We start from the raw sequence: 11,522 nt of genomic DNA, 5'->3' as shown, positions 1-11,522 counted from the left end.
GCCTTCAGAACTGTCAGACAATAATTTTCTGTTGTTTTAAGCCACCCAGCTTGTGGCACTTTGTTAAAGCAGCCTTAGGAAATGAATACATCTGTCTGTATACTATGTCATTACTATCTAATTCCTTTTTTATTGTTCTTATTGCTTATTGTTTGTCCACCTCCTGCCACTGACTCTCCTTCTCCCAGAAGACAAACATAAAATAGCAGGGCTCTTTCTCATTGCTATTCCCAAAGCACCTACAAGAGTTCCTGGCCCACAGCCGGTCCTCAATACTATCTGAATGAAGGAATCCTCGTATACATTGCTTCATTATTTAATCATGTTAGTTGCTCGTTGTGCATTTCCCAGTTGTTGTTTTTTTCATTTAGTGTTTTATTACCCACAGTAACGGGCAACATAGCCAGCAGGAATAATTTAAATAAGCACAAAAACTCAATTTAACACCTCTTCTGAAATAAATATTTTTAAATAATTGTTAAAAGTAATGAGGTTGACTGCTTATAATTTCATCTCTATTTATTTCCCCTAGCCATGCTTTGTGAAGATGCTATGGAACAAGTAATCAAGTCAAATATCAGAAGAGAATAGGAGAGTTAAGATAATCAGCTCTTGAGCAATGGAGAGTTGATTGAACATAAATTGTTTCACTTTTTAACCAAGTCTCCATAGAAGAAATGATCATTCATAGTAACCTTCCAAAACGATGATCCCCCATGCCACCCCCCTCCATGACTTCTATCCACCAATCTGTTTAGACTTCTCAAATTTCACTTATTAAGAACATTCAATCACTTCTGGTTAGGGTAGAGGAATTTCTTCCTTTGAGTTCAATAGTTTAAAAGCTCCAAATTAGTTTATCCAGTTTAACTACATTCATCTCTCAGCAAGCATAAAATCTGTGAAGTTTGACAGGTATTCTACATTTATTAATGTAAGTTACTCCACCAGGATAAAATACCTCTCTTTATGTTTATATTTGCACTTGTCAGGGAGATCCCCCCACCCCAGCCACGAAAATTAAACCTTGAAATCGACTGCCCCAGTGAAAGTGAAAATACCTATTGCTTTTAAAAATAAGAGGTCATTCTTCGACTTAAACTTCTTTGATTTTGGTCCAGAGTAAGACAACAGTCTTGAAGCTAGGCACTGTGAGGGGCAAAAGTTTTAAATCACAAAAGCTTTCTCTTCCAAAAGCAAACCTTGACTTTCTGAACATGGTTTTACCGTAAGCCACAGTGAAGAGAAAAATGAAGATCTAGGGGACATTCTTGGTAGGCAGAAAGAGGTATAGGCCCTTAGAATAAAAAGGAGAGAAAAAGAAAGAGAAAACCAAGAGTGGACCGAAGTTCTTAGACTTTTTCTACCTGTTGTCATATAAAAACTTGGAGTGGACACTCATATAGCACCAGACAGATCAGAGAAGCTAAAAGTGGAGGGGACTGTACGCAGTTTCATATTTGAAAATCTAGAAGGAGACTGAAAAGCAGAGTGCTTTTGTAGCAACATAGGGTGAACAGAACAGCAGAGAAATGGCAACTTACAGTGTTTGGGCAGAGAAGGATCCAGTGCACCCATGTTGCCTGCCTCAGTTCTTAGTGATATCTGTGAGAAGACTTTCATAAGCTCTTGCAGAGTTCTTGGTCATGAATTTAAAGTTTCCCAACAGTTGCTAGACTTGGCAGGTACAAGACCAATAGAGCAAATTGTTTAGGCTCAGAAGAAAATGGAGGGCACGGCTGAGTCTCCGTGCAACCACACAGTCAATGAAATGTCAGCAGGGGTTACCTGGGGCTGGAGTCTCAGGTCCTGACCTTGCTGAGAACAAGCCATACATTATACAGGTGGACATAACATGGAGACAAGGCAAGAGAATTATTCCTCAGCTGGAGTTCAGTGGGAGCCAGCATAGGGCACTATGTGGACCAGTAACTATTTTCAGCTCCCTCTGTGTGTAGTTAACACCTAGGGAAGGAAGAGGAGGGTGTGTGAAAGAAAGCCCCCACAGAGATTTTGGATTTTCAGTAGATTAGATAACTACCAGGATTACCTATTTGCAAACCTAAAATGTTTCTTGTTTTGTTTGGTTGCTTTTCTTTGTGGACAGAAATCAATACAGGGGAGGGTTAAATCAGTTATAGGAACTGAAGATGGCAATGTTATTTTGCACATAGGAGCCATTTGGGAAAACATTCAGTGATTCTCAGGGACTCGGTTTTTCAAAAAACCGTCTGAAATAAACAAAAAGTTTCCATTGAAAAGTTTAGTAAGATAGCATATGAGACCTCAGTACTGAAAATAGTACAAAGTCTATCAATCATTCTATATCTTGACCAAAAAAATTAACCTTCCCCCCCTGTGGACACTTGAAATATTTTTAAATTAATTAATATTTGGAAATACAGATATCATTTATACTTCACATTTTAGATTATAAAAGATATATATGAAAACAATCTTTCTTTGATAGCGTTAATGTGGTATAAGACTAGAAAAGATTTAAAATCTACTTTTATTTGGTAAATTAATTGTGTGTTACTAGACAGTGGGGCAAATGAACAATTTGACCAATTATCAATAATAGGAAATCAGTGTTTTCCTGCCAAAACTGTACCCAATGCTTACAATTATAATCATGATGTGGGTGTACATCTAACATTTGTTATGATTTGCTGAGCATACTAAATGTTTTCTGTATTTTCACAAACTAAATATTAAGAAGCCTGTGAAGTAGAAATAAAGATAAATAGGTAATATATATTCCTCATGTTTGAAATTAGATGATCCTCAGGAAAAATATTTTTGTTTGTTATAATTTTGAACAAAAAATACTGAGTTGATTAGATACAACTTTTATTTTAAACAAAAATTGCAATTTGTTTGTTTACAAGATGAAGTGAAAGTTAATATAACTACTCCTTAAAGTGAAATTATAGATTGCATTGACACTGACTTTATACAACTAAATGAATTCATCATATTATATATAACACATTTAAGTTTTCTTCCACATATTATGAACTGACATTCAAATCCAGAACTCTGATACATAAATTAAATTTCATGTTACTAAAATTTGTTTTTGTACATACGGAGTTGTTAATATGTTTTAGACGATCCCAACATTTGTTTTGTTCTTGGTAAACATTCAGAATTATGACATATGAAGACACTGTATAAGGGAAATTAAATCAGCTTTGATCCCATTATTAAGAAAACCATACAGAATAGGATTAAGGCAACAGGACAGCATGCCTAACAAATGACAAATGCAATACACCAACTTGAAATGCCTGTTTGAAATAAGGTTATCATTAAAATCAGTTACCACATGGAAAAGGTGTAGGGGCATCCAGCTAACGGCAAACACTAATATCAATATGGTCAGTCTATAGAAAACACTTCGGGATCTCTTCTTGATTCTCATGATAGAACGGTTTACTCTCATTTCATGAACATCTGAGTTTTCTTCAGGTTTCATCTCAAAGCAGGTGGGGACCCTTGGTATGAACTTACTGGATGATGAGAGCTGACTTTTTACGGAACCCAGGTTTTCTGGAAGCATTCTTGAAAGGTTCTCTTGAGGCGGTCTTGCTGGAGCAGGTAACACACTTGCTGTCTTCTTGCTGTACCTTCTTCTGTGTTTTCTGATGAATGAATAGCCCCACTTATGGCTGCTGGACAGTTTCACCTGAGGCCCACTCTTTTTGAATGGATGAAGAGTTAAGTTGATCATCTCATTTTCTTCTAGTTTGTTTTCTTTGTTGGACAACCCACAGCTTATACTCCTGCAGACACTGGTATGACTTACAGTGAGACACACCAAGGGCAGAATATACTGAACTAACAATAAAGAGATAGTAAAAGCAATTCTGTACGAATCAGATGGCCACGACTCAACACATAAATACCTGCTGCTCAGCAATGCTGAGCCAAACGTTTCCTGAAGTTCCACCAGACTGTGAAACACAGGAAGGGGAGAGCAAATCGCAAAACCTAGTGTCCAGACGGTAGCGATCAGGAAGTAGCCATGGTTTGCTGTTAAATTATTAGATATAGGATGTTTTATCATATGATACCTGACGATGGCAATTGATATTAGAATTAAAGTTGAAACCAGAACGGACACACATTGAAGAAAAGGCATAATATGACACATGACTTTGCCAAACATCCACTGATCCAGCAGGACAGAGGTCAGTGTGAAAGGGGAGCAAAACAGCACAACTAAAATATCAGAGAAGGCCAAATTTCCTATGAGGAAGTTGACCATAGTCTTCTGATTACGTTTTCTCGTGAGAGCCGTTAAAATAAGTAGATTGCCCATAAAACCAAGAAGACTTATAAATGTATAAAGTCCAATCAGAAAATACTGTAAGTCATCCACACTGCTCTTATAGTCATCCCAGACCGGGAAATCAGAATTCCGAGTGGCAGCAGTATTGTTCTCGGTGGCAAGGGTCTTGTTATAAAACTCCTGGAGTTCTAAATCCATTTTATAGCTCTGCTCGGAATAAAAAGACATCAGTTACCAACTTTTTAAAAAAATTGCGTGACTACGATAAATTAATCCACTGAGAGGGAAACTAAATTTTAAAATTTGTTCCCATATCTTATTAATCTCCTAAACAAAGTTTCATGAGGTCTTTAATTGGTCCAAGTGCTGAGCAAATATCAGCCAATAACAAGTACGGTAAGTCTAAGTCTATCATCATTTCTATAGTATGTTAATTTGTGTTAAAATAGCATACCTTGTTTTTTAGATTTATGTAGATATAATGAAAGGGAAGGAAAAGGCAAATGTATATAAGAACTTCAAGATATCTAATTTAAAATAGCTCATTATTATTAATTGTCTAGTCAAGGTGCTTATTCATGGTGTGGTCACATAATCTTATCTTAAACATTCATTCATTTCCAACTTCAATCAAGGTCAAACTTAAAATTCACCTATCCTGAGGTATTCCTTAGCCTACTCAATTGGATGTGATCTCCTCTTTGGAACTCCCATATTGCTCTGTTTATAGCTGTCTGACACTGTATGTCACAATTTGCTTTGCAATGCTATTAAAATACATAGCAGCCTACCTTATCTTTTTACAAGCAATGGAAAAGCAGAAAACTGTCCTTTATTCATCATGGTATCCACCACAATACATGGCCTAGTAACTTCACCATTGTAGGTGCTAAATAAATATTTATGGAAAAATGAAAAATTCAAACAAATGTCTAGTATCCTAAATATTATCAAGTTCATGCATGTTCAGATGTAAGCTTCTCAAGTGTAGAAACACTATCCCAGGACTTAGGTCTATATACTAGGCACTTACTGTTTATCAAGCTTACTGTTGACTATGTGTGCACAATACTAGATGGCAAAGTCATTCCATGATCAATTCTTAGTCTTTTGAGATGTGCCAGACTATTATGAATTAGGATAGCCACTGACCAGCAGTCTGCCAGTGTTTTTAAAAACAAAATTTACTTGTTTATTTTTTAATTTAAAAATTGAAAATAACTTTCAGCTTTAAAAAGATTGAATAAATTCATATCGTCTGAGGAAAACTTACATCTTAAATTTAGAAGTAATACTAATATCATACCCATAATAAGTTTTTTTCCACTTCAAGCAAAATTAACAGTGTAATATTATTAAGAGCACAATGGTATTTCTTATTTACTGCTACATTTTAGAGATTTGGCAGAATTATAAAAAAGTAAGCACTATTTTTTTTAACAAGAGTTTCCTGTAGAATACTCAGGATAGAAATAGTTAATTAATTCTGATGAATACAGATGTTGTTATAGAGATCCTTATATAATGCAACTTTAAAAAGAATTTTTACTACATATCAGTTTATGTACATATTTCTAGATCTATAGCTGGATAACCATATTTAAAACTATAAGAATAGATACATATCTAATTGATAGTGAATACTATTATCTTTAATTTATAAGGGACTTTTAGGTCCTGATTCAAAATATTTCCAAATAGAAAATCCTATTGTGTACATACATTCATTATCAATAATTTTAACTTCAGGTTTATATACAGCAGGTTTCAAATAGGATGATACAGCCATCGTTGTTCTATGAGAAAATTTGAAAGTTTAAGTTTTTCACAACTTCTACAACTGATTCTATGTTGATTAAATTACTTTCCAGAAGCTGATAACATCCCTTTAAAGATAAATTAATTCAAGAGCTCAGGGTCTTATTCATTCTTAGACACTAGCCAACAATTTATATTGATATTGCCCCAAGTTAAAAGGGGTAACTGGGGGCGCCTGGGTGGCTCAGTTGGTTAAGCGACTGCCTTCGGCTCAGGTCATGATCCTGGAGTCCCGGGATCGAGTCCCACGTCGGGCTCCCTGCTCGGCAGGGAGTCTGCTTCTCTCTCTGACCCTCTCCCCTCTCATGTGCTCTCTCTCATTCTCTCTCTCTCAAATAAATAAATAAAATCTTTAAAAAAAAAATTAAAAATAATATTTACTAAAAAAAAAAGGGGTAACTGGTACAAGAGTTACTCACATGACCTACCGAATCATCTTATTCATTGTATTACCAGTTAGTTAATGGCCTCCCAGTAACTACTCTGTATAGATTAGTGAGCTTCTAATCAAAGTAGCTTTGACTTTCTGCCTAATCTCCTGTGTTCTGATAACTCCCCTGGTCCCATCTACCTCGTTTAAATCCTATTTATATTTATCATGTGTACAGGTTATTTGTTACTGTGATCCTGCTTAGTTGTTCTTCTTCCGACTCACTTTCTTGAGACAATCGTTTTTTGCTGTAGGTCAGTGGCTATTGACTACCTTTTCTATGACCAAGGAAAGGAAGGACAAAAGAGAAATTGGGTAGTTGATTCTACAAGGGCCTTTGTGTTTTCCTGGGACGTGTAACTAAAAGATGACACTCCTTTAAAGTAAAATATTACTGTCCAAAATTTTTTGAAGGAAGAGGAAATGCAGTACAATTTGTGGTAGTAGGAACAATGTGGTTGAATCTAAAATTCAGACTTACTCCAATGTAGTGGTCAGTCTTCTCAATTAGACACTAATGGACATAAAGGAAAATGTCTTAATTCTTTTTATGATGGAAATGGTGCTTAATAGAGTTATGTTGTACATAGTGGATGCTAAGTAAACACTTGTTACTCATCATTTTAAAAGTTAGTTTAATTTTTCCCACTTTAAAAAAACAGAAATGAATCATCTGGGGAATGTAAGAAAGTTCAGGATAGTGCATGACTATATGTTTATGTCTGTTTACATACACATATATTGGAACCACTGAAATTAGGTTTTCAAACAGCCCAAAAATGTAATGAGGAGATACATCCATAGACAATGGGGATTGTTTAGCACTTTAAAATTTTAAATGAGATGCCTTCAGTAATAAAGCAATGTGAAACTGAAATAGCAAAAAATATTTACATTTGTTTTTATTTAAATGTAAAAGAAGTACATCAGATTGCAGTGTGTCACTAAAAATTTTTTATGGTGATACATGCACAGAAAATACTGAATTCATTAAATTATAAAAACCACTGCCTTGTTAGTAAGCAAATGAAGGAAATGCCATCCTGAGTATTCACTGGACACAGGAAAAATTGAGGGCAACACTTCTTTCCCTCCATAAAAAACACTACTTATATATATATTTTAAAGGGGGAGGCTTCTTTTATTAATGAATAACTAAGAAAGATTAGTTGGTCTTTCCTTTACTCATTCAACTAGCATTTATTGAACAATTAATGTCTGAGGTGCACTGCTAGGCTCTGGCATAAAGATAACAAACACAAGATATTATGTGAGTAATATTCTGAGGAGTTAATTCAAGGTTACACAATGAGTAATTACAGACTGCAAGTGCCTGAGAGAGAAAAGACCCTAAATGGATGACGAATGAATGCATGGATGAATGAATGGATGAATGAATGACATTCTCCTGATAGCCAGTGATGGATTTTTCTCACAACAGCATGAACACTTGCACTGTTGCTGAATATCATGGAAGCTTATTTGTAACTACTGATAGATTGATAAATTATCATTTTTTCTTATGTTTTTTCCCCTCTCCTAACATTCATTTACTCATTTAACATTCATTTATTCCTTTTATTTTGGTCTGACTGTAGTCAACCTTGCGCTGCTCTCCCTCTAGCCCCAGGCCAATCCATCCCATCTACACACAAACCTACACCTAACATCTAATATCATGCTCTGCACTAAATGAGCATTTTGTGAATCCTTACTCCAGTGACTTCTTACAACTGGAGATATTGCAAATGGGGCCGGGGGAAAGGAAGGGAATGCTAAGCTGTTTCTTTAACGTGCCATCTTGTAGTGTGGGGGCCAAAGGCAGGATACCCAAGACGGGCCATGCAATGGCAGGTAGATTATTTTGAACTGAAAATAATCAAGACCCAAAAGACTCAGGTAGAAACTTTGACCTCCCCACCAACTGCCTAAAAAAAATTTAGATAGAGGACCGGTACCAGGAAAAGAGCTATTTGTAGAAATTCCTTTTTGCCTAAGAAACTTACCTGCACAACAGGGCAACCTTCATTTTCCAAACATCTCTCACCTTCCTGCTAGTGGCTTTCCTCCCTTACCACTCTCCTTAGCTCAGGATGAGATATATACCTCATTTTGCCTGTCTTTGGAATTTCCATGTCTGTGTAGATTCCCTGTAGGTAGGAAACTAAATTTGATTTTCTTCTGTTAATCTGTCTCATGGAAATTTAATTCTTAGTCCGACTAGAGGAACTTTGGACAACGAAAAATTTCTTCCTCTCTGACAGTAGCCAGGGGATATTTCAAACAGTAGGAAATGTTTGTCCAATAAGATTTGTCTTGTTTTTTTTTTAATTGAAAATCAAAGGTAAAGAAACTACTTTAAAATGAAAGAAAAAAAAGCACAAAGGATTTTCCTTAAATTTACCCCTTTACTTCCCTGAAAAGCACAATAAGCAAACCTATAATGAAATGTAGATCTGTTTAATAATTACCTGCTTTTCGACAAGTGTTATAATGAATACTGTACAATTTTATGAAACAAATACTTTATACATAGTGAGAGTAATATAATATGTGTACTTTTCTTCATCTCAGAGTGCTAGAGAAATTGTGAAATATAACCAGAGAGAATGTTTTAAAAATGAAATATTATTTTAGGAGAAATTTTGTACTGACTGTGTGAAACCTTTGTGGTGTTTACCTAACCACATTTTCTTCTTCTGTATCTAGTTTTAGCTCCCACCATCAGAATTCCCAGGCTGCAACATCAAACTTTAATCCTCAGAGTAAAAAGTGAAAAAAATAAAGGCCTTTGTCAAACTGTGGTGACTTTTAAAAAGCAATGTCTTTGTAGACTTTCTGTAAATTTCTGATATTGTAATTTTCTTATAAAAATTGATCTATAGCTGACACCAAGACAAATGAAATCTTCCCAATAGACCTTAGGTATGTTAAGTAGATAGTTCTTAAAAAGAATAATAGGAGGAACTTCAGGGAACTCAAAGGATACTGAAAGACAGCTGATATATTTAAATAAGGTTCCTTTGTTAGGATAATTTCCTGTCTTATGAAAATGCACATCTTTTCACAGAGGATGCCAATCACACACAAAAGGATAAAATACATGATTTTTTTTCTCTCTAGCGATGATAAATATCAACTATTGCCTATTTTGCTATGATCCTGGAACAATGGGGAGATTCCATGTTCTCAAATATTCCCATGATTTATTTTTAAAGCTAGAATCTGGCAAAATTTGAGTTGGAAAGATAAATACAGCTTTGCTCAGCTGACAAACACGCAGGCACGCGCCACCCTCTCTTAATTCTAACAGCAGAGTTTCTTTTCCCTTGAGAAATCTGAAATGTAAAATTGCATTCCGGCTCAAAATTCTGCTGAGAACCTCAGGCTATACCATGGTCTCTGGCAAAGTCTTTCGACTTTGATCCAACACGATGGTTCATTGCCTTTAAAAGAGAAACTAAAGGTCTGTGAACTTGGGGATAAAAAATTCCTTGTTTCTGGAATTCAAGGTGTATGGATATGGTACTGTTCGCATTTGTCCTATGAGGCCACCTTGGAAACAGGAGTGCAAATCCAGGCGCGCAGCTGCCTCCGGGTCTGCGGCCAGCTGCGGGACTGCGCGCCAGGTGGACTGACCGAGTGGCGCCCGGTGGACCGCGCCCCGGGACCGCGCCAGAGCCCGGCTACGGCTGTGCACTGGCTGAGCACCCCGTGGGCTGCAGTTCCCCCGCCTCGGATGCCAGCCGAGCTGCTCCCGGGGCTCGCCCCCAAGGGAAGCACTAGGTCCCCGTAGACCCCCCATTCCCGCTTGCTTCCGATCCAGCTCCAGCTCGGATTCCGGACACTCCTCCTGAATTCGGCCAGCGCCTGCCCCACCCCGGGTGAGTACTTGCCCCGCACGAAAGAATTCCGCTTGGTCCCTACCCCGCTTTCCCTTCACGCCTGACAGTTGCCTGTTCTACACCCCAAACCCCCACTTTTCCAGCCGCTCTGCCTTTGGCTTCCCCATTCGCCCTCTCGGGAGCCTCGACTACACCCGGGACTGGGGACAGGGGTGCGGCTCCCCGGGCCCGGGCGGACTCTCTGCCCGAGCCGGGAACCGCCTCCGCCCCTCCCTGCTGGCCCACCCCCGCACGGAAGGGAGCGGCGGGGAGAGGCTGAACCCGGTACCTCGGGGCGCCCGGGCCGGTGCTGGTGTCTCGGCTCCCGGGAACGCGGTCGCTTCTGCGCCCGGGTGGCGGCGACTGCAGGGGGAGGACCTGGAGGTGGCTGTGGGGAAGAGGTGGGGGTAGGGAGGAAGGAGCGGGGAGCAGCGGGGGTTTTAGAGGCGCCTCGGAACACGTGACTACTCCCGGGACCCCGGAGACCCTGCTCTAGGGCGCCTGCTCCGCGACAGCCTCTCCCCAAGCCCGGGTTCGGGCCATCCCAGCCCCTACCTTGCTGTCTGGGGCCCCAGAAAGAAGCTGCAGGCCCTCGAGATGGCACCCCGTCACTCTGGCCTCTGGTTCCCGGCCGAGGCCAAGTTAACTTGCGGAGCAGGAAGATTTTTGCCGGTTCTGTCCCCAGCCTGGTGAAGTGAACTCGGAGGAGTCTTGAGCTGATGTGGGAGTGAGTGCAGGGGTACCTCTAAGAGCTTAGGCTCCATGAGAAAAAGCTTCAAGGCCCAGGTTTTCTCTTTGTTCGGGGGAAAAAAAAAACCACCAAAAAACAAAACAGAACGCTGCTCTTTTTGCACCTTTTTGGAATGAGGAAGGGAGAAGTCTAGGCAGGGAGGTTAATCTGAAGGGGCGGGGGACACAAAAGGGTCAGAGATTTGATACACCGCGAAGAATAGGAAAAAGGATTTATTCCCATTGCTGAGGAGAAGTAGTTGTGGGCGTGGGCAAGCAGCGTGGAGCTGAGGAGTGAGGCTGAAATGGAATCCACGTTTCCCAGGACTGTTGGGTAACATAAAGGAGCCGGGGGGGGGGGGGG

General features: G+C 39.0%; 2 protein-coding genes across 3 annotated transcripts in view; one reads left to right on the top strand and one right to left on the bottom strand.

The window, feature by feature from the left end:
• Positions 1–2,892: 2,892 nt before the first annotated feature.
• NPY5R (neuropeptide Y receptor Y5) lies at positions 2,893–11,173 on the bottom strand. 2 transcript variants are annotated; one of them, XM_073892447.1, is made up of 2 exons: positions 10,985–11,173; positions 2,893–4,504 (listed from the first exon to the last, which is right to left on the bottom strand). In XM_073892447.1, exon 2 carries the CDS (start codon positions 4,493–4,495, stop codon positions 3,155–3,157), a length of 1,341 nt encoding a protein of 446 aa, XP_073748548.1. In that variant the 5' UTR covers positions 4,496–4,504; positions 10,985–11,173; the 3' UTR covers positions 2,893–3,154. The 2 variants fall into 2 exon arrangements, with proteins under 2 accessions (XP_073748548.1, XP_073748547.1); XM_073892446.1 differs by lacking the exon at positions 10,985–11,173 and adding an exon at positions 10,719–10,805.
• The window catches only part of NPY1R (neuropeptide Y receptor Y1), a 20,513-nt gene continuing 18,893 nt past the window's right edge, over positions 9,903–11,522 (top strand). The window contains exon 1 of the mRNA XM_025874088.2: positions 9,903–10,429. The gene's annotated coding sequence lies outside the window, so the exon portion shown is untranslated. The remainder of the gene's footprint in view (positions 10,430–11,522) is intronic.

Source organism: Callorhinus ursinus, unplaced genomic scaffold (assembly GCF_003265705.2).
Source record: "Callorhinus ursinus isolate GAN/ISIS: 27379988/994484 unplaced genomic scaffold, GSC_fseal_2.0 scaffold4, whole genome shotgun sequence".
NCBI classification, from domain to species: Eukaryota; Metazoa; Chordata; class Mammalia; order Carnivora; family Otariidae; genus Callorhinus; species Callorhinus ursinus.
This window is presented reverse-complemented; position numbering and strand designations above follow the sequence as displayed.

What these genes read in the sequence shown, in the direction of transcription:
- NPY5R (XM_073892447.1), bottom strand. Translation starts at nt 4,495, where the DNA reads ATGGATTTAGAACTCCAGGAGTTTTATAACAAGACCCTTGCCACCGAG.